General features: G+C 48.5%; 1 protein-coding gene across 4 annotated transcripts in view; it reads left to right on the top strand.

Moving 5' to 3' along the window:
• The window catches only part of dgkd (diacylglycerol kinase delta), a 71,895-nt gene extending 50,092 nt beyond the window's left edge, over positions 1-21,803 (top strand). For 3 of the 4 annotated variants that reach the window (XM_078929818.1, XM_078929820.1, XM_078929821.1), the window contains 25 exons: positions 2,966-3,072; positions 3,144-3,269; positions 3,340-3,442; positions 5,045-5,207; positions 5,278-5,386; positions 5,454-5,593; positions 8,893-8,977; positions 11,598-11,692; positions 11,778-11,877; positions 11,997-12,282; positions 12,340-12,501; positions 12,579-12,707; positions 17,562-17,637; positions 17,723-17,833; positions 17,912-18,008; positions 18,100-18,207; positions 18,277-18,390; positions 18,480-18,614; positions 18,682-18,845; positions 18,912-19,017; positions 19,121-19,213; positions 20,097-20,216; positions 20,326-20,443; positions 20,542-20,672; positions 20,742-21,803. In XM_078929818.1, the coding sequence (XP_078785944.1) occupies positions 2,966-3,072; positions 3,144-3,269; positions 3,340-3,442; positions 5,045-5,207; positions 5,278-5,386; positions 5,454-5,593; positions 8,893-8,977; positions 11,598-11,692; positions 11,778-11,877; positions 11,997-12,282; positions 12,340-12,501; positions 12,579-12,707; positions 17,562-17,637; positions 17,723-17,833; positions 17,912-18,008; positions 18,100-18,207; positions 18,277-18,390; positions 18,480-18,614; positions 18,682-18,845; positions 18,912-19,017; positions 19,121-19,213; positions 20,097-20,216; positions 20,326-20,443; positions 20,542-20,672; positions 20,742-20,831 (3,068 nt within the window). In that variant the 3' untranslated portion in view covers positions 20,832-21,803. The remainder of the gene's footprint in view (positions 1-2,965; positions 3,073-3,143; positions 3,270-3,339; positions 3,443-5,044; positions 5,208-5,277; positions 5,387-5,453; positions 5,594-8,892; positions 8,978-11,597; positions 11,693-11,777; positions 11,878-11,996; positions 12,283-12,339; positions 12,502-12,578; positions 12,708-17,561; positions 17,638-17,722; positions 17,834-17,911; positions 18,009-18,099; positions 18,208-18,276; positions 18,391-18,479; positions 18,615-18,681; positions 18,846-18,911; positions 19,018-19,120; positions 19,214-20,096; positions 20,217-20,325; positions 20,444-20,541; positions 20,673-20,741) is intronic. The other variant, XM_078929819.1, reaches the window with a different exon arrangement.
• The last annotated feature ends 336 nt before the right edge of the window (positions 21,804-22,139 follow it).

Genomic DNA, 22,139 nt, shown 5'->3' with positions numbered 1-22,139 from the left:
TATACAACTATCTGAGCAACCAACAATAGTACACAACGTTTTTAGCAACCAACACTAGTACACAACTGTCTGAACAACCAATACTAGTACACAACTTTCTGTACAACCAACAGTAGTACACAAATCTCTGAACAACCAACACTAGTACACAACTGTCTGAACAACCAACACTAGTACACAACGCTTTTAGCAACCAACACTAGTACACAACTGTCTGAACAAACAATACTAGTACACAACTGTCTGAACAACCAACACTAGTACACAACGCTTTTAGCAACCAACACTAATACACAGCTGTCTGAACAAACAATACTTGTACACAACTTTCTGAGCAACCAACACTAGTACACAACTGTCTGAACAACCAACACTAGTACACAACTATCTGAAAAACCAACACTAGTACACAATGCTTTTAGCAACCAACACTAGTACACAACTGTCTGAACAAACAATACTAGTACACAACTTTCTGAGCAACCAACACTAGTACACAACTTTCTGAACAACCAACACTAGTACACAACTGTCTGAACAACCAACACTAGTACACAACTGTCTGAACAAACAACACTAGTACACAACTGTCTGAACAACCAACACTAGTACACAACGCTTTTAGCAACCAACACTAGTACACAACTGTCTGAACAACCAACACTAGTACACAACTGTCTGAACAAACAACACTAGTACACAACTGTCTGAACAACCAACACTAGTACACAACGCTTTTAGCAACCAGCACTAGTACACAACTGTCTGAACAACCAACACTAGTACACAACGCTAGTACACAACGCAAAGCTCTCTTGCTTTCTGACTCTCGTCGAGGACAGACGTGTTTTCCTCTCGCTCCTCCTGTGTCAGCCCTTCCCCAAGGCTTTTTTTTGTCCTGTCTGCTGGAGAGGTGCATTCTTCACCCTTCTGAAGCCGCTGCTTTTCTGCACTCTGAAAATGGATCCGATCAGCTGGTCTCTAAATTCGATCGACAAAGTATTTTCCACACTAAGGAACGGGAAAGCGGACCCTTCCTGCCCGGACGGCACCCACGCGGCTGGATACACCATCGATCCATGGGGCAAGTGGAGGCTGGTGTGCCTGGCCCAGCTGTCTGTGGAGGATGTCGAGGACGTGTACCTATTTGGAATTCTTATAATTGGATTCCTCGTAATTGGGATCGGAGGATTTCTAATTTATCAGGCGGTCTGGGAGCAGAAGATGGAGAGAGGCAATCAATCAAAGCTCCTGGGAAAGATTTTTCGGGGAGGATAGACTCAGAGAAACTTTCACAAGCGGATCAAAAGCTCTGTGCTTGTCTTGCCCACTTAAGCAGATTGCTTGAGACCCCTGAACTTGTGCGGAAGATGGATGCCACCTTGGAGCAAGTTTCTGCCTGGATTTTGAGGGAAGACTGGGCTAAATTCACCCACTTCTCATTCGGATCAATCTCTGCCTCACACAAAGCGAAGAGCCAGTCAAGGACTTTGCCGGCAGTACAAACAACCTGCTGGCGCCCAAAAGTATTTTATCTAATCAGACTCCCCGAAGGAGCTTTGGACAACTGTCCTTGGCTCCACCAAAACAAAGCCGCTTCTACAGAGTGGACTACAGCAGCTGTTCTTGAGGGTTGATAACTGCAACTCACCCCCTCCCTGCTTGTCCTCGGCTTCCCAACCCCCTCCCTACCTCCTCTGTGAGCTGCCCGGAAGATGTGCCTGGCTCACGGAGCTGCACCTGATGGACAGACTCATGGGGGGCCCCCAACTCCCGTCAACCACCGTTTCCCCCCTGAGCCTCATGTACTGTGTCTTTGTCTGAATATGTGCTATTTGTGTTTAAACGGTGTAGTTTTTTTCTTGTATCAACACATTGTACGCAGTGTAGGGATACGACTTTTTTTTGTCACCAAACCCAACCCCCGGCCCTCTTCGTGGTCCATCTGCATGCTATACAAAGGTGCGCCGGCGCAGGTCATCTAAGGCGCTCGGCTGCATTGACCTCAGTAACCTCTCGAGATGTGTGTGTGTGTATCCTGTGTTGATGTTTGTCTGACCTTCTTCATCGAGATGTACTGGAACTGAGTTTCTCCTTGTTGGGATTAATAAAGTTTTCATTCATTTTTTAGCAAGCAACACTAGTACACAACTGTCCGAACAAACAATACTAGTACACAACTTTCTGAGTAACCAACACTAGTACGCAATGCTTTTATTAACCAACACTAGTAGTCAGCTGTCTGAACAAACAATACTAGTACACAACTTTCTGAGCAACCAACACTAGTACACAACTGTCTGAACAACCAACACTAGTACACAACGCTTTTAGCAACCAACACTTTTACACGGCTGTATGAACAAACAGTACTAATACAAAACTCTCTTATCAACCAACACTAGTACACAACTGTCTATGCAAACAATACTAGTACACAACTATCTGAGCAACCAACACTAGTACACAACTGTCTGAACAAACAATACTAGTACACAACCAACTTTCTGAGCAACCAACACTAGTACACAACTCTGAGCTACCAACACTAGTACACAACTCTCTTAACAACCAACACTAGTACACAAATCTCTGAACAACCAACACTAGTACACAACTGTCTGAACAACCAACACTAGTACTCAACTCTCTTAGCAACCAGAACACAACTTTCTAAACAACAAGTTGTTTGAGGTTTTTCATTATAACTTTTACATGTTAATGTTTATCAAAGGGGCGGGGCCTGTTTACAGTCACACCCAAATACTACAAACATATGTTACAGAACAGGTCACACACATATTTGTGTACAAGCAAACACGAGTACACAACAGGCTTTGGCCAGTAACTAACTAGGATGGGGTTAGTATCATGGTTGTAGTTAGGCTTTAAAAATCAGTAGATGTTGGGTTAAAGGGTTTGTGCGCGTTTTGTGTTTACGTGTCTTATGTTGTGTGTGTTGCAGTTTGTAAGTTTAAGGCTCACAAGCGCTGTGCAGTTCGAGCCACCAACAACTGTAAGTGGACGACTCTCGCCTCCATTGGGAAGGACATCATCGAGGACGAGGACGGCGTGAGTCCCAAACGCGCTGAACAACATACTGAAGCTCCGCCTCCCATGATTCTTCTACCTGTGCTCCTCAGGTGTCCATGCCTCACCAGTGGCTGGAGGGGAACTTACCCGTCTCCGCCAAGTGTAGCATTTGCGATAAGACATGCGGCAGCGTCCTCCGGCTGCAGGACTGGAAGTGTCTGTGGTGTAAGGCCATGGTGAGGCCCCTTCCTCGCATTTACCCACAAGCCTCTCTGTGTTGGTGAGCTAACATGTGTTTGTATGCAGGTACACTCCACCTGTAAGGAGCAGCTGTCCTCCAAATGTCCTCTGGGTCAATGCAAAGTTTCCGTCATCCCTCCAACTGCACTGAACAGCATAGACTCTGACGGTGAGGACGTCCTGTTGTTCTGGTGTCAGGTTGAAGCAGAAGCTCCTTCAGTGGAGAGAAGATGATCCCTGTGAGCTTCCGTAGAAGCTCCTCGGAGCAGCATCAGCTGATCCGTCGGATGGGGACGGATTGTGTCTCCAGTGCTGCTGGTGTATGTGTCCTGCAGCACAGAGACGCCTAAACCAGGAAGGAGTCCAGAGAGGGCTTTGTTTCAAACAGAAGTCACGTGATCTGACTCTCAACTTGAGTCAAACATTTAATACTTTAAGCTTCCTCATTAAGAAAGAACTCAGTTTGACTTTGGTTGTGTCTGAGTTCCTCTCCTACCCACTCTATAGTGCGTTCTCCATGTTCTAGTGCAGTCTGATTCCACAATTCCAAAATCCAGAAATTTCCCAGAAGTCTCTGTGAAAAACCAGTGAACATCGATGCTCACTAGATTGTTGAATATAGACCACAATGCATTGCATCAGAACAATGTCTGCCAAAAAATGTACTTAAATGTAATTTTTTAATAAACCAGCAACGTTTTTATCTTCAGACGACATAAATAATCATCCCAAAACGCTCATATTAATTAGATTTTAACTTTGTGAAATCGATGATGTCATATCCGCCGTTTAACAAAGGAAAGGAGTGAGCGTGGCGTCTGGATTGCTTTTAAAATCCAGGGCACTACACAGTTTTTCAGTAGTGAGGGGTTAGGGCGGGAATCTAGACAGCCCTAGACCTGGTTTTATAACTCGACTGTGACTCAGACAGAAGACTTGATCCTTTCAAATTAAAAGTTGGCTTTTTATCGTTTTAAAGTTATGTTAGTTATCTTACTCAGGAACACGATTGGATGATTTTACAGTAAAATACAGTCATGTAGATTCATGTGTTTGTCTGTCAGTCAGCAGTCAGTCATGCATCTCTTTTAGAAAACTCTTTTCTAAACAATCCAAAAATATTGACCACAAACTTCTTATCAATAACATAATACATATATTGTCATACCTTATTTCACAGTTTCTCATATCACAACAGAGAGATAGTAGAAGAGGGGAGCGATTTTCTAGTTTGCTATTCGGTCCTTTTCAAGACGAGGATGAAACAAAAGAAAAAGAGAGAAAGAATGTGAGGAGGAACTGACCCGTTCAGACTTTAGCTTCATCATCTGGACGAAAACCAGCTTGAACTGATGCTTGGTTTATGTCCTCATGACGATCACTTTCCTCAAAGCAGAGCTGGAGCTGTAACCATGACAACCCCATGCACCGTGTTATAAATGCTCCGCTTTTTGAAATAGTGTTTCAACGTAGAAATCCAACAGTACTGAGGTTTTTTCTGTAAATTAGCACGGTTGAGTGAAACCCTTCCAGATGAGCATTATCAGACATGAACAGAGATTCTGGTGCAAAACAAAAGCGTAAATGTCTGGAAAAGGTTCATCACAGTGAGCCATTTTGGGTTTGGATGGTGTTTTTGTTCTTGAATGGTTTTACTGCTTTTAAATGTGGTAAATGTTCGATGACTTTAAAACTTGTGACTCGTTTGATTGCTTCATGACTTGGTTAGGACTTGTAGGTTCATACCAGTGAGCGACTCCCATCTGTCCAGGGTTCTGGAAAGCGTCGTGCCCCCCGTCCTGCACCAGCCCTCTGCTGGTCTTTGTCAACTCCAAGAGTGGAGACAACCAGGGCGTGAAGTTCCTGCGACGCTTCAAGCAGCTGCTGAACCCGGCGCAGGTGTTCGATCTGATGAACGGAGGGCCTCACCTGGGGTGAGACTCACTCACAGCCGCTCTTCAGCGTCGTAGCAGCGGCATAAACCCGCCGTTTTTGTCCCGCCAGCCTGCGCCTGTTCCAGAAGTTTGACACCTTCAGGATTCTGGTCTGTGGAGGAGACGGAAGCGTCGGCTGGGTTCTGTCTGAGATCGATGCGCTCATGCTGCACAAACAGGTACCGCCTACCGCTGAGAGTGGTCACGCAGTCTGCCAGAAGCGCCAAAACCTTCTCTGTGCTTCAGTGTCAGCTGGGGGTTCTGCCCCTTGGGACCGGCAATGATCTGGCTCGGGTTCTGGGCTGGGGCTCAGCCTGCGATGATGACACACAGCTCCCCCAGATACTGGAGAAACTGGAAAGAGCTAGCACCAAAATGCTTGACAGGTGAGGTCAAGGAGGCGGGGTCAACATTATGGGACAGGTGAGGAAAGAGGGTCCGATCACGTTTATATGAATAGAACCCGCTCAAAACACAGATTTTCCTAAACCTTACTTTTAGTTTTTATTTATTTCACCATTACTTATCCAGCCAAGGTAAAGAAATACTGCAGCGAGTTACAGCAGAGACGGAAAAGAAATCTGGATAAGTAGATCAAATTAATCATAAAATGATTATAAAACTAAGTCTTTGACATAAAAGTTTCTGGGTTTTTAGTAAATGATTCCAGTCTATGGCACTGCAGACTGACAGGATAAAGAACCAAAGAGGAGTTTGATCACGGAACTGTTAATAGAATCAGTGTTGATGTCGCACGTGGAAGATGGACTGTACATGAGGGAGTGTAGTAGGCTCACAAAGGTGAGTTAGGTTCACACAGGTGAGGCAGGGTCAGACAGGTGAGGCAGGGTCAGACAGGTGAGGAAGGGTCAGACAGGTGAGGAAGGGTCAGACGGGTGAGGTAGGGTCCCACAGGTGAGGTAGGGTCACACAGGTGAGGCATGGTTAGACAGGTGAGGAAAGGTCAAACAGGTGAGGCATGGTCAAACCGGTGAGGTAGGGTCAGACAGGTGAGGTAGGGTCAAACCGGTGAGGTAGGGTCAGACAGGTGAGGTAGGGTCACACAGGTGAGGCATGGTCAAACAGGTGAGGTAGGGTCAATCAGGTGAGGCAGGGTCAAACAGGTGAGGCAGGGTCAAACAGGTGAGGTGGGGTCAGACAGGTGAGGAAAGGTCAAACAGGTGAGGCAGGGTCAGGCAGGTGAGGCAGAGTCAGACAGCTGAGGTAGGGTCACACAGGTGAAGTAGGGTCAGACAGGTGAGGCAGGGTCAGATAGGTGAGGCAGGGTCAGACCGGTGAGGCAGGGTCAGACAGGTGAGGCAGGGTCAGACAGGTGAGGTAGGGTCCCACAGGTGAGGTAGGGTCAAACAGGTGAGGCAGGGTCAGGCAGGTGAGGCAGAGTGAGACAGCTGAGGTAGGGTCACACAGGTGAAGTAGGGTCAGACAGGTGAGGCAGGGTCAGACAGGTGAGGCAGGGTCAGACAGGTGAGGTAGGGTCCTACAGGTGAGGTAGGGTCAGACAGGTGAGGTAGAGTCACACAGGTGAGGCATGGTCAAACAGGTGAGGTAGGGTCAATCAGGTGAGGCAGGGTCAAACAGGTGAGGTAGGGTCCCACAGGTGAGGTAGGGTCACACAGGTGAGGTAGGGTCACACAGGTGAGGCATGGTCAAACAGGTGAGGTAGGGTCAATCAGGTGAGGCAGGGTCAAACAGGTGAGGTAGGGTCAGACAGGTGAGGCAGGGTCAAACAGGTGAGGCAGGGTCAAACCGGTGAGGTGGGGTCAGACAGGTGAGGAAAGGTCAAACAGGTGAAGCAGGGTCAGGCAGGTGAGGCAGAGTCAGACAGCTGAGGTAGGGTCACACAGGTGAAGTAGGGTCAGACAGGTGAGGCAGGGTCAGATAGGTGAGGCAGGGTCAGACCGGTGAGGTAGGGTCAAACAGGTGAAGTAGGGTCAGACAGGTGAGGCAGGGTCAGATAGGTGAGGCAGGGTCAGACAGGTGAGGCAGGGTCAAACAGGTGAGGCAGGGTCAAACAGGTGAGGTGAGGTCAGACAGGTGAGGAAAGGTCAAACAGGTGAGGCAGGGTCAGGCAGGTGAGGCAGAGTGAGACAGCTGAGGTAGGGTCACACAGGTGAAGTAGGGTCAGACAGGTGAGGCAGGGTCAGATAGGTGAGGTAGGGTCAAACAGGTGAAGTAGGGTCAGACAGGTGAGGCAGGGTCAGATAGGTGAGGCAGGGTCAGACAGGTGAGGTAGGGTCAAACAGGTGAAGTAGGGTCAGACAGGTGAGGAAAGGTCAAACAGGTGAGGCAGGGTCAGGCAGGTGAGGCAGAGTCAGACAGCTGAGGTAGGGTCACACAGGTGAAGTAGGGTCAGACAGGTGAGGCAGGGTCAGATAGGTGAGGTAGGGTCAAACAGGTGAAGTAGGGTCAGACAGGTGAGGCAGGGTCAGATAGGTGAGGCAGGGTCAGACAGGTGAGGCAGGGTCAAACAGGTGAGGCAGGGTCAAACAGGTGAGGTGGGGTCAGACGGGTGAGGAAAGGTCAAACAGGTGAGGCAGGGTCAGGCAGGTGAGGCAGAGTCAGACAGCTGAGGTAGGGTCACACAGGTGAAGTAGGGTCAGACAGGTGAGGCAGGGTCAGACCGGTGAGGCAGGGTCAGACAGGTGAGGCAGGGTCAGACAGGTGAAGTAGGGTCAGACAGGTGAGGCAGGGTCAGATAGGTGAGGCAGGGTCAGACAGGTGAGGCAGGGTCAAACAGGTGAGGCAGGGTCAAACAGGTGAGGTGGGGTCAGACAGGTGAGGAAAGGTCAAACAGGTGAGGCAGGGTCAGGCAGGTGAGGCAGAGTCAGACAGCTGAGGTAGGGTCACACAGGTGAAGTAGGGTCAGACAGGTGAGGCAGGGTCAGATAGGTGAGGTAGGGTCAAACAGGTGAAGTAGGGTCAGACAGGTGAGGCAGGGTCAGATAGGTGAGGCAGGGTCAGACAGGTGAGGTAGGGTCAAACAGGTGAAGTAGGGTCAGACAGGTGAGGAAAGGTCAAACAGGTGAGGCAGGGTCAGGCAGGTGAGGCAGAGTCAGACAGCTGAGGTAGGGTCACACAGGTGAAGTAGGGTCAGACAGGTGAGGCAGGGTCAGATAGGTGAGGTAGGGTCAAACAGGTGAAGTAGGGTCAGACAGGTGAGGCAGGGTCAGATAGGTGAGGCAGGGTCAGACAGGTGAGGCAGGGTCAAACAGGTGAGGTGGGGTCAGACAGGTGAGGAAAGGTCAAACAGGTGAGGCAGGGTCAGGCAGGTGAGGCAGAGTCAGACAGCTGAGGTAGGGTCACACAGGTGAAGTAGGGTCAGACAGGTGAGGCAGGGTCAGACCGGTGAGGCAGGGTCAAACAGGTGAGGCAGGGTCAGGCAGGGGAGGCAGAGTCAGACAGCTGAGGTAGGGTCACACAGGTGAAGTAGGGTCAGACAGGTGAGGCAGGGTCAGACCGGTGAGGCAGGGTCAGACAGGTGAGGCAGGGTCAAACAGGTGAGGCAGGGTCAAACAGGTGAGGTAGGGTCCCACAGGTGAGGTAGGGTCACACAGGTGAGGTAGAGTCACACAGGTGAGGTGTTTGTAGACATGTAGGTCAGAATAAAGGTTTATGACAGAGATGCAGCTCAGGTATTTTAGTCTCCGCCTTCTTTTCTGTGTAGGTGGAGCATTATGGTCTATGAAACCAAGTTACCTCGGCAACGCTCTTCATCCACTCTGACTGAGGACTACAGTGACGACTCAGAGGTGATGTTCCCCGTCGGCTGTGAATTTTTGGACCCAGTTCTCTGGGGGACTGCTCCCTTCTTCAACCAGCCCCAAGTGGTCATTTTTACGGTGGCCCAGAAGTACGGTGGCCCAGAAGGGTCACAACACATTAACTTAACACACAACACCCCCCCCTTAGTACACACACCCCTCCCCCTTCAATATATATATTCCAACATAAACACACACACCCTCTCAAACACACATACACGCACACACATTTTGCAAGGAAGGTGGGACCTGGGTCCATCTGTCCCCTACCCCTTCCCTGGTGGGGGGTACGGGCCCCTTGTCGATGGCGGCCGTGTCCCTTGGGTGCCGGCTCCCTGGGCCCGGCGGTGCTCTCTCCGCACGGTGGGGGGTTCATATTACACCTGAGCCGGGGGTGTTCGTCTCCCTGGGGGGTGGGTCCTGGTCCTTGCCCCTGAGCGCTGCGCCCCGCCAAACTTCCAACATGGCCGAGCCTGGTCGGGCCATATTTATAACACCCCTTGTGGGCCACCCTTTTTTCCCCGGGGTTCCCCCCTCCTGGGCGGGGGCGGCGGGCCCCTGCCTTGCTCCTCCCTGGACCAACCGTGGGCCGGGTGGGGTGCTGCCTGGAGTGCGGAGCGGGTCTCCCTTGGGGGGTCCTGGCTCGTACCTGGGGTTGGGGCGGGGGGATGCCCGGAACTCCTGGGTGGTGGTGGGGTGCTCGTCTGGGGCTGTGGGCGTCCTTCTCCGGTGGGGCCCTGCGTTGGGCTCTTCCGGCACGGCGGGGGGGCTGCTTTCCTGGCTGGGCTGGGGCAGCGCTCTCTTTCCCTCCGCGCGTCCCTGCTCTCTGGCTCTGGGGGCCTCGCGGCGGTCCTGCTGGCCCTGGCCTGGGTGGCGGTCTTGGTCGCCCGGGGGGCGGTTGTTCCCTGCCTGTTCCCGTGTGGCGTTGGGGGAATTCCGGCTGCCGCTGCTGCTGCGGCGGGGGTCTGGGTGTGGGGGTGGCTGGGCGCTCCTCCTCCTTCTTTTCACATTCCACCATCCATTTTAGAAGAACATAAACACTCACCTGAGCACTGGTGTTAGCTCACCTTTGCACTAACAGTTTGCATGATTGAATGAATGAAAGATTTCACACTAGTTGGTTTAAAGGCATAGGTATGCGTTCGTGAACACTATCTGTTTTGTGTACATGTTGACATGTGGACATTTTTTGCAGCTAGCTGGTGTGTTTATAACATTTGAGTGTGTGTGGACAGGCCCCGCCCTTTTTGCACTACATTTGAATCTTACCGTAATGATAAACATCCAGCAACCTGTCTGCTCTATGCTGCTTCATGGTCTTACCCCCCCCTCTCACTATCACCCCCCCACCCTTTAACATCCCTCTCTCTAACGTCCCTCTCTCTTCTTCCCTTCTTTCCTTTTCCGTCCGGTCCAACACCAAAGATCTTCAAACATGCTTGAAATTAATAAAGTTTGGCCTCAATTACAAAAGGGGTTTATTCAGACATACCTTTGGTTTGTCTGAAGATTAATAACCCCTCTTGTTAAAGTAAAATATGTCCAACACAAGAGGCCCTCAGCTCTCATCTGTCTGCCCAGCTGTTGGACAGGACAAGTTAAAAAAAAAAAAAAAAAGTTAACACACTACACATTAACTTTGCACACAAAACATTAACTTAACACACAACACATTAACTCACAACACAACACATTAACTCACAACACAACACAATAACTCACAACACATTAACTCACAACACAACTCACAGAACAACACATTAACTCACAACACAACACAACAACTCACAACACATTAACTCACAACACAACACAATAACTCACAACACAACACATTAACTCACAACACAACACATTAACTCACAACACAATAACTCACAACACAATACATTAACTCACAACACAACACATTAACTCACAACACAACACATTATCTCACAACACAACACAATAACTTTACACACAACACATTAACTCACAACACATTAACTCACAACACAACACAATAACTCACAACACATTAACTCACAACACATTAACTCACAACTGTTGTGAGTTAATGTGTTGTGTGTTAAGTTAATGTGTTGTGTTGTGAGTTAATGTGTTGTGTTGTGAGTTAATGTGTTGTGTGTTAAGTTAATGTGTTGTATTGTGAGTTAATGTGTTGTGTGTAAAGTTAATGTGTTGTGTTGTGAGTTAATGTGTTGTGAGTTAATGTGTTGTGTGTTAAGTTAATGTGTTGTATTGTGAGTTAATTTGTTGTGTGTAAAGTTAATGTGTTGTGTTGTGAGTTAATGTGTTGTGTTGTGAGTTAATGTGTTGTGTGTAAAGTTAATGTGTTGTATTGTGAGTTAATGTGTTGTGTGTAAAGTTAATGTGTTGTGTTGTGAGTTAATGTGTTGTGTTGTGAGTTAATGTGTTGTGTGTTAAGTTAATGTGCTGTATTGTGAGTTAATGTGTTGTGTGTAAAGTTAATGTGTTGTGTTGTGACCCTTCTCGGCCACTGTACATTTTAGAAACTGCAACATTCAGGACTTCCTGGTTTGGGAGTTTGGTTAATTTGGGATAAGAGGTTGCTGGTTCTGACACCATTTCTGTTCTGGAGCAGGTTCAGCAGATTCTGACTTATGAGGACTCTGTGGCAGCTCATCTGTCCAAGATTCTGACCTCGGACCAGCACTCGGTCGTCATCTCGTCTGCCAAGTACGGCTGGTTTCTGTGCTGCAGTGCATGCTGGGGGTTCTGACAAACAAGTCTGGGGAGTTTCTAACCGAGCTTTTGTTCCCAGAGTGCTGTGCGAGACGGTGAAGGACTTTGTGGCTCGGATTGGCAAAGCTTACGAGAAGAACAGAGAGAGTTCGGAGGAATCTGAGGCCATGGCTCGTAAGGTGCAGGACGCTCCACCCTGCTGCCACAGTTTGTGTCTGACTCCTGTGTCTGTGTGTGTGTGAGTGTGTGTTTCTGACCCCTGTCTGTGTGTGTGTGTGTGTGTGTGTGTCTGCTGCAGTGTGGTGTGCTGAAGGAGAAGCTGGACTCTCTGCTGAAGACTCTCAGCGATGAGTCCCAGGCTTTGTCGGCTCTTCCGGCTCCGCCCTCCCCCACCATCGCAGAGGAGCCACGCGAGCCCGACCCTGCCCAGCGACCTTCCTCTCCTCGCAACGCCCCGTCTTGCTCGCCACGCTCTGCGCCCCCGCCCTCAGCAGTGTCCATCTTCAAACCGCGGGAGCAGCTGATGCTGCGAGCGAACAGCCTGAAAAAGGCCATTCGGCAGATCATCGAGCACACGGAGAAAGGTGAGATCACCGCACCTGTCTGCTGCTCCTTCCTGTTCTGACCCGGTTCTGTTGCAGCCGTGGACGAGCAGAACGCTCAGACCCAGCAGCAAGTCTTCTCTCTCGGTCGGGCCGAGCAGCAGGGGGGTCTTGTTGAGGAGGATGAAGATGAAGACTTGGAGGAGGACAGGACATCTCTGCAGTCCACCTTCAGCACCAAGCACTGTGGCTCTCGGCGAGGTGGGTCTAAAAATGTTCTGGTACCGTCTGTGCAAGGCTCGGCTGGATGAGGTTCTGACATGGATGTGTGGATTCAGTCAGTAAGACGCCATGCGAGCGGCTCATCAGTAAAGGCTACCTGTCCCTGAGCAGCTCTGCTTCACTTCCTGTCCATGCAGGAAGTAGAGACGAGACGCCCGTGGTCAACTCAAAACACCTTTATCCAGGTGAGCAGGGGAGGAGCGTCACACCTTCCAGTGCAACATCCTGTAACACTGACCACCATTTGTGTCTTTGTGTGTTCCTGTGTGTATTTGTGTGCGTGTTTGTTCCTGTGTGTTTCCTTTTGTGTCTGTGTGTCTTTGTGTGTGTGTTCCTGTGTGTATTTGTGTGCGTGTTTGTTCCTGTGTGTTTCCCTCTGTGTCTGTGTGTCTTTGTGTGTGTATTCCTGTGTGTATTGCGTGTGTGTGTGTGTGTTCCTGGGTGTGTCCTTGTGTGTTTTTGTGTATTCCTGTGTGTGTGTGAGTCTTCCTGTGTGTCCTTGTGTGTGTGTGTCTCATTGTGTGCTCCTGTGAGTCTTTTTGTGTGTTCCGGTTTGTCCTTGTGTGTCTGTCTCATTGTGTGTTTCTGGTTGTCTTTGTGTGATCCTGTGTTTCTCATTTTGTGTGTGTGTGTATTTGTATGTGTTCCTGTGTGTCTTTGTGTGTGTCTCATTGTGTGTCCCTGTGTGTCTTTGTGTGTTCCTGTGTGTCTTCGTGTGTGTGTCTCATTATGTGTTCCTGTGTGTCTTTGTGTGTGTGTTTGTTCCTGTGTGTGTCTGTTTGTGTCTTTGTGTGTGTGTCTCTGTGTTTGTTCCTGTGTGTATTTGTGTGCGTGTTTGTTCCTGTGTGTTTCTCATTTTGTGTCTGTGTGTCTTTGTGTGTGTGTCTCTTTGTGTGTTCCTGTGTGTATTTGTGTGTGTGTGTTCCTGGGTGTGTTCTTGTGTGTCTTTGTGTATTTCTGTGTGTCTTTGTGCGTGTGTCTCTTTGTGTGTTCCTGTGTGTATTTGTGTGTGTGTGTTCCTGGGTGTGTTCTTGTGTGTCTTTGTGTGTTCCTGTCTGTCTTTGTGTGTGTGTGTATGTGTGTGTTCCTGTGTTTCTTTGTGTGTGTGTGTGTGTGTGTGTCTCGGTGTGTGTTCCTCTGTGTATTTGTGTGTGTGTTTGTGCCTGTGTGTTTCCTTTTGTGTCTGTGTGTCTTTGTGTGTGTGTCTCTTTGTGTGTCTCATTGTGTGTATTTGTGTGTGTGTGTGTGTGTTCCTGGGTGTGTTCTTGTGTGTCTTTGTGTATTTCTGTGTGTCTTTGTGTGTGTGTCTCTTTGTGTGTTCCTGTGTGTATTTGTGTGTGTGTGTTCCTGGGTGTGTTCTTGTGTGTCTTTGTGTGTTCCTGTCTGTCTTTGTGTGTGTGTGTATGTGTGTGTTCCTGTGTTTCTTTGTGTGTGTGTGTGTGTGTCTCGGTGTGTGTTCCTCTGTGTATTTGTGTGTGTGTTTGTGCCTGTGTGTTTCCTTTTGTGTCTGTGTGTCTTTGTGTGTGTGTCTCTTTGTGTGTCTCATTGTGTGTATTTGTGTGTGTGTGTGTGTTCCTGGGTGTGTCCTTGTGTGTCTTTGTGTATTTCTGAGTGACTTTGTGCGTGTGTCTTATTGTGTGTTCGTGTGTGTCGGTGTGTGTGTATGTGTGTGTTCCTGTGTGTCTTTGTGAGTGTGTCTCATTTTGTGTTCGTGTGTGTCTTTGTGTGTGTTCCTGTGTGTCCTTGTGTGTGTATCACATTGTGTGTTCCTGTGGGTCCTTGTGTGTGTGTCTCATTGTGTGTTCCTGTGTGTCCTTGTGTGTGTGTCTCATTGTGTGTTCCTGTGGGTCCTTGTGTGTGTGTCTCATTGTGTGTTCCTGTGGGTCTTTGTGTGTGTGTCTCATTGTGTGTTCCTGTTTGTCTTTGTGTGTGTGTCTCTTTGTGTATTTCTGTGTGTCTTTGTGTGTGTGTGTATTTGTGTGTGTGCGTGTGTGTGTGTGAGTCTTCCTGTATGTGTGTGTGTTTTTTTTGTGTGTGTCTCATTGTGTGTTCCTGTGTGTCCTTGTGTGTGTGTCTCATTGTGTGTTCCTGTGTGTCCTTGTGTGTGTGTCTCATTGTGTGTTCCTGTGGGTCCTTGTGTGTGTGTCTCATTGTGTGTTCCTGTGGGTCCTTGTGTGTGTGTCTCATTATGTGTTCCTGTGTGTCTTTGTGTGTGTGTTTGTTCTTGTGTGTGTCTGTTTGTGTCTTTGTGTGTGTGTCTCTGTGTTTGTTCCTGTGTGTATTTGTGTGCGTGTTTGTTCCTGTGTGTTTCTCATTTTGTGTCTGTGTGTCTTTGTGTGTGTGTCTCTTTGTGTGTTCCTGTGTGTATTTGTGTGTGTGTGTGTGTTCCTGGGTGTGTTCTTGTGTGTCTTTGTGTATTTCTGTGTGTCTTTGTGCGTGTGTCTTATTGTGTGTTCCTGTCCGTCTTTGTGTGTGTGTGTATGTGTGTGTTCCTGTGTGTCTTTGTGTGTGTGTGTGTGTGTCTCTGTGTGTTTTCCTGTGTGTATTTGTGTGTGTGTTTGTGCCTGTGTGTTTCCTTTTGTGTCTGTGTGTCTTTGTGTGTGTGTCTCTTTGTGTGTCTCATTGTGTGTATTTGTGTGTGTGTGTGTGTTCCTGGGTGTGTCCTTGTGTGTCTTTGTGTATTTCTGAGTGACTTTGTGCGTGTGTCTTATTGTGTGTTCGTGTGTGTCGGTGTTTGTGTGTGTGTTCCTGTGTGTCTTTGTGAGTGTGTCTCATTTTGTGTTCGTGTGTGTCTTTGTGTGTGTTCCTGTGTGTCCTTGTGTGTGTATCACATTGTGTGTTCCTGTGGGTCCTTGTGTGTGTGTCTCATTGTGTGTTCCTGTGTGTCCTTGTGTGTGTGTCTCATTGTGTGTTCCTGTGTGTCTTTGTGTGTGTTCCTGTGTGTCCTTGTGTGTGTATCACATTGTGTGTTCCTGTGGGTCCTTGTGTGTGTGTCTCATTGTGTGTTCCTGTGTGTCCTTGTGTGTGTGTCTCATTGTGTGTTCGTGTGGGTCCTTGTGTGTGCGTCTCATTGTGTGTTCCTGTGGGTCTTTGTGTGTGTGTCTCATTGTGTGTTCCTGTTTGTCTTTGTGTGTGTGTCTCTTTGTGTATTTCTGTGTGTCTTTGTGTGTGTGTGTATTTGTGTGTGTGCGTGTGTGTGTGTGAGTCTTCCTGTATGTGTGTGTGTTTTTTTTTGTGTGTGTCTCATTGTGTGTTCCTGTGTGTGTGTGTGTGTGTATGTGTGTGTTCCTGTGTGTCCTTGTGTGTGTGTCTCATTGTGTGTTCCTGTGGGTCCTTGTGTGTGTGTCTCATTGTGTGTTCCTGTGGGTCCTTGTGTGTGTGTCTCATTATGTGTTCCTGTGTGTCTTTGTGTGTGTGTTTGTTCTTGTGTGTGTCTGTTTGTGTCTTTGTGTGTGTGTCTCTGTGTTTGTTCCTGTGTGTATTTGTGTGCGTGTTTGTTCCTGTGTGTTTCTCATTTTGTGTCTGTGTGTCTTTGTGTGTGTGTCTCTTTGTGTGTTCCTGTGTTTATTTGTGTGTGTGTGTGTTCCTGGGTGTGTTCTTGTGTGTCTTTGTGTATTTCTGTGTGTCTTTGTGCGTGTGTCTTATTGTGTGTTCCTGTCTGTCTTTGTGTGTGTGTGTATGTGTGTGTTCCTGTGTGTCTTTGTGTGTGTGTGTGTGTGTGTGTGTGTCTCTGTGTGTGTTCCTGTGTGTATTTGTGTGTGTGTTTGTGCCTGTGTGTTTCCTTTTGTGTCTGTGTGTCTTTGTGTGTGTGTCTCTTTGTGTGTCTCATTGTGTGTATTTGTGTGTGTGTGTTCCTGGGTGTGTCCTTGTGTGTCTTTGTGTATTTCTGAGTGACTTTGTGCGTGTGTCTTATTGTGTGTTCGTGTGTGTCGGTGTGTGTGTGTGTGTGTTCCTGTGTGTCTTTGTGAGTGTGTCTCATTTTGTGTTCGTGTGTGTCTTTGTGTGTGTTCCTGTGTGTCCTTGTGTGTGTATCACATTGTGTGTTCCTGTGGGTCCTTGTGTGTGTGTCTCATTGTGTGTTCCTGTGTGTCCTTGTGTGTGTCTCATTGTGTGTTCCTGTGGGTCCTTGTGTGTGCGTCTCATTGTGTGTTCCTGTGGGTCTTTGTGTGTGTGTCTCATTGTGTGTTCCTGTGGGTCCTTGTGTGTGTGTCTCATTGTGTGTTCCTGTGGGTCCTTGTGTGTGTGTCTCATTGTGTGTTCCTGTGGGTCCTTGTGTGTGTGTCTCATTGTGTGTTCCTGTGGGTCCTTGTGTGTGTGTCTCATTGTGTGTTCCTGTGGGTCCTTGTGTGTGTGTCTCATTGTGTGTTCCTGTGTGTATTTGTGTGTGTGTTTGTTCCTGTGTGTTTCCTTTTGTGTCTGTGTGTCTTTGTGTGTGTGTCGCTTTGTGTGTTCCTGTGTGTATTTGTGTGTGTGTGTTCCTGTGTGTCTTTGTGTGTGTATGTGTGTGTTCCTGTGTGTCTTTGTGAGTGTGTCTCATTTTGTGTTCGTGTGTGTCTTTGTGTGTGTTCATGTGTGTATTTGTGTGTGTATCTCATTGTGTGTTCCTGTGTGTCTCATTGTGTGTTCCTGTGTGTATTTGTGTGTGTGTTTGTTCCTGTGTGTTTCCTTTTGTGTCTGTGTGTCTTTGTGTGTGTGTCGCTTTGTGTGTTCCTGTGTGTATTTGTGTGTGTGTGTGTTCCTGGGTATGTCCTTGTATGTCTTTGTGTATTTGTGTGTCTTTGTGCGTGTGTCTTATTGTGTGTTCCTGTGTGTCTGTGTGTGTGTGTTCCTGTGTGTCTTTGTGTGTGTATGTGTGTGTTCCTGTGTGTCTTTGTGAGTGTGTCTCATTTTGTGTTCGTGTGTGTCTTTGTGTGTGTTCATGTGTTTATTTGTGTGTGTATCTCATTGTGTGTTCCTGTGTGTCTCATTGTGTGTTCCTATGGGTCTTTGTGTGTGTGTCTCATTGTGTGTTCCTGTGGGTCTTTGTGTGTGTTTTTCAGGCTCCCTGCCCAGCAGCTCCGTGATCAGTCGTCTCCTGGTCAACGCTGACCCGTGCAGCTGTGACCCAGACAGTTTGTGAGTTTGTTGTGCGTTTTCACCGTGTGCGCGTTGGCTCTGGTGTTTGTCGGTGACTGTGCGTGCACGTGCGTGTGCGTTTCAGGGACTGCTACACAGAGAAGTGCGTCATGAACAACTACTTTGGGATCGGACTGGATGCTAAGATCTCTCTGGACTTCAACAACAAAAGAGACGAACACCCAGAGAAGTGCAGGTCCGGCCCGAGAGCTGACCGGATCTGTTTCACATTCAGAACCACAACACTGATTGGACCCCCCCCTGCTTTCCACAGGAGTCGCACTAAGAACATGATGTGGTACGGTGTTTTAGGAACTAAAGAGCTGCTGCACAGAACTTACAAGAACCTGGAACAGAGAGTTCTGCTAGAAGTAAGAGCCGGAACAGAACCAGAACATCGGGCATTCTGGTTCCAAGTATCTGCTAACACTACATTCATGTGCTTTGGTGTGTTTGCTGCAGTGTGACGGCCGGACCATCCCCCTCCCCAGCCTGCAGGGGATCGCGGTGCTGAACATCCCCAGTTACGCGGGAGGAACCAACTTCTGGGGAGGAACTAAAGAGGATGATGTAAGCAGACGGGCAGCCTCCTATTGGTTCCTGTGTGTCATGTGATCCGTGATGTCACTCGTGCTGTAGACCTTTGCAGCCCCGTCCTTTGACGATAAGATCCTGGAAGTGGTGGCAGTGTTTGGCAGCATGCAGATGGCAGTGTCGCGCGTCATCAACCTGCAGCACCACCGCATCGCACAGGTGGGTCTGATCCCTGAAAGGTGGTAGACCCGGGCTGCTGGTTTGGACTGAAGGACCCGTCTGAATGTTCTTCACCCCCCTGTTGTCAGTGTCGGACAGTAAAGATCGCTATCCTGGGAGATGAGGGCGTTCCAGTCCAGGTGGATGGAGAAGCTTGGATCCAGCCTCCGGGTTACATCAAGATCGTCCACAAAAACCGGACTCAGACTCTGACCAGAGATCGGGTGAGTGCAGGGATGGGTCTATTCCAGAGACCATGGGCGGTTCCTAGAGTGTTCCTGCATCTTACAGGCATTTGAGAGCACCTTGAAGTCCTGGGAGGACAAACAGCGGTGTGAGTTTACTCCCCCCCACCCATCACAGTGTCCGCAGTCGTTCCAACCGGAGGTGGTGTCTGAGGAAGAGGCCTCCCTTATAGCAGAGTTTGGTCTGGCGGCCGGCGCCCTCATACACAGGTGAGGAGCCTTGTTTGGCCATGCTCTCTTGGAGGCCAGACTCTGAGTATGTTAGTGTTGTTTCAGCATTCGGGATGTGGCTCAGTCCCACCACACCATGGAGCAGGAGCTGGCCCATGCCGTCAATGCAAGCGCCAAGGCCATGGACGCTGTCTACAGCAAGAGCTCCGAGGTGAAACCCAGCCCCCACCATCTAGTCTAGGCTATGTACACTTCAACTTGACCCCCCTGTTCTGTAACCCTAGAATGACTTCTTTAATCCCGTGATGTTTCAGGCTCTCAGTTGCAGTGTTGTCCTTCACCTGGTCAGCAACGTCAAAGCTCTGCTCAGCGAGACTGAACTGCTCCTCGTCGGAAAGATGTCCATGGTAACCCTTGGTCTTAAAGTTATTTGAATGCACTCCATCTATAACCATTTTCTTAGGCTTACCTGGTCCAAGTCCTCGTATCGGACCGCTGGACTAATCTATATTTGGTTTGGTTTGGTTTGGTTAAAGCCTAGTTTCTAGTCTTGATTGTGTTCTGGTCCCCTCATGTTGCTTGAGGTTTCCATTACCTTTTTAGAGTAGATGTGGTCACCATGGCCGGCTTGTCTAAGTGTGAAGAAGCTGTAGCTTCTTCCCATTTTCCCCCCAGTTCAACAAGCTCCTCCCCCTATAGCCCTCATTCTCCAAAATGTTGTCATGAACATGGGTGAGAGCAGGAGCGTAGACCCAACAATCAGTTCAGGTCCCGCTGCACCAACCAGCTTCCCGATTTGATGGCCCTTTCTTCCCTTTTGTGTCAACAAGACAGTAAGATGCTGAAATGTTTCTGCTCAGGCCAGAAGATCTTCACTAACCCAAAGAGGGCAGGCTGTCCTTTTCAGGTCAAGAACCATGGTCTTAGAGAGGAGCGGTACACTCCAGTGCAGCGAGGGTTCTGGTTTGGGTTGCCAACAGGACGAAATCAAAAAATGTAGAAAGTAGGAAGGAATATGCCTGTTCCTGTAACTAAACTGCTTCCTGTTCTGGCTGGGACTAGAAATTCTGCACTTAACAATTTTGGACAGAAGCAGAGACAAAAGGAATCAGTGTCAAGAGTCCAACATCTACTGGGTACAAGTCATTGGTACTCCAATCCAAGCTACTGTTCAGAATCCTGGTGCAGGCTCAGGTTCAGTTTCTAGTTTTGGTATCTGTTGATGATCCATTTTCTTGTCTTGGTCTTTGGTTCTTCCCTGATCAAAATGGTCCGATTCTATTTTTGTAGCAGTTGGACCCTCCCCAACAGGAGGAGCTGAACACAGCTCTGAGCTGTGTGGGCCAGCAGCTTCGCCGGCTCTCTGTTGTTGCCTGGTTGTGTCCCATCATTGGGTCATCGGACCACGAGGTAGGGTGTCACATGGGACCAGAACTCCAGCCTAAAGTTGTGATGTTGGGGATGTGGGATCCCAGGATGACCTGCTGATTGAGGTGGTGAGTCTTCTTGGTTTTTTTAGGGTCTGGTCACAGACTTCTCAAAGCGCAGTCGGAGCGCGAAGTTCCGTCTAGTTCCAAAGTTCAAAAAGGACAAGAACAACAAGAACAAGGAAAGTTGCTGCACTCTACCCCTGCCAGGTGAGTGCTGCCTCACTGTTGCACCTGTGTTTAATCTGCCCTGTCACTCGGGGTCAGACTTTTCTGTTTGATCGGAACCACTTGCGCTTCTGTCTTAGTTCACCAGTGGGGAACAGAGGAAGTGGGGGTGTGGCTGGACCTTCTGTGCCTCCCTGAGTACAAAGACATCTTCATCAGACACGATGTGCGTGGAGCCGAGCTGGTCCACCTAGAGAGACGGGACCTAAAGGTATCAGCGTGTGGAGTGTGGGGTATCAGGTCTGTGGTGGGCCGGGCCTTATCACTGTCTGTGTTCCAGGATCTGGGGGTGACAAAAGTGGGTCACATGAAGCGGATCCTGCAAGGTATCAAGGACCTCAGTAGGACCAGCAGCGCCAGTGAAGCCTAGCCTTCTGACCTAACAGCAGAACCAGCACCATGATCAGACAGTCTAAAAAAACATGTTGAGTTCTGTGTACCTGGACCAAAATGAACCAGGAACTACTCTTAACTTTAGGGTGCCTTTCTTTTTACCCTGCAACCAATCAGAGCAGTGCGCCGCAAAGGTCAGGGTTACAGCTCCAAAAACCGAATCCTCTACTCAGCTCAATCCAGAGCAGAAAATCAATCAGCTGTGGGTAAGTGGCAACCCCGACCTGTGCCTTCAATATTTCTGTGCATTGGTTCAGTTTTAGCATTTGCCGAGGTTTGAACCAACCGAAAAGGTCTATCAGAACCAGCAAATCCCTTTAACAGAACTTCAGAAGACTGCAACATACCCCCTCCCCCCACTGAGTCATTATGTGATTACAGAAAAGAAAAGTTCTGGATGGCAGACAGGTCGTGTGACTTCTGTGTGTCGTACAGCGTTTCATCTGGGACCAATCAGAACCTGGTGTCTGCATACAGAAACGAAATCCGGTTGAGAGAACGTTCAGAAATTTGGAAGTTAAACTTTAGTCCAGTTCCACAGATTTCTCCCTATCAGCAGCTGCAGAGCAGTCCAGAATCAGATCTAGACCTTTGCAAAGCAGTCCAGAACCAGATCTAGACCTCTGCAAAGCAGTCCAGAACCAGATCTAGATCTCTGCAGAGCAGTCCAGAACCAGCTCTAGAGGAGAATTTTAGGTTTTACACGGTCCTTTAATGGAACAACAGGAGCTGGGGTCAGCTGATTGATAAATCTGCTGATAGTCTGATGTTTGATTGACAGACTGGACTGGCAGGAGGCGGAGGGGATTGAACAAATGTTTGCTATGAAGGGCACCCCCCTCATATTTATTAATATTTATGAATGAACAAGCGTCCTTGCAGGGATGCAGCTGTAAATACCTGTTCAGACATGACATTCTTCATAATAAACTTCCTGTGTTCAAACGCATGCAGAGCTCTTCCTTTCTCTTAGACACACAAACCTCAATAAATGTTTAACATTTCTCTTTTTTAACTTGTCCTGTCCAACAGCTGAGCAAACAGATCACAGCCTTTTGTGTTGGACAGATCTTACTGTTTCAACAGAGGATTCTGGATCTTCTGACAAACAGAGTATATTTGGATAAACCCCTTCTGTATTTGAGGCTAAGCTTTATTCATAGTAATGATGTTTATATGTGTTTCTTGTTGGACTGAACAGAAAAAAATACAGTGTGGTATGTTAGAGATGGGGGTTAGGGGTTAAGATGGGGGAGTTAGAGGGGGGAGCAGTTGATAATACAGT

This window comes from Oryzias latipes, chromosome 13 (assembly GCF_053564925.1).
Source record: "Oryzias latipes strain Hd-rR chromosome 13, Olatipes_Hd-rR_3.1".
Classification (NCBI taxonomy): domain Eukaryota; kingdom Metazoa; phylum Chordata; class Actinopteri; order Beloniformes; family Adrianichthyidae; genus Oryzias; species Oryzias latipes.
Note: the sequence above shows the minus strand (reverse complement) of the source record. Positions and strands in the feature narration are given on the sequence as shown.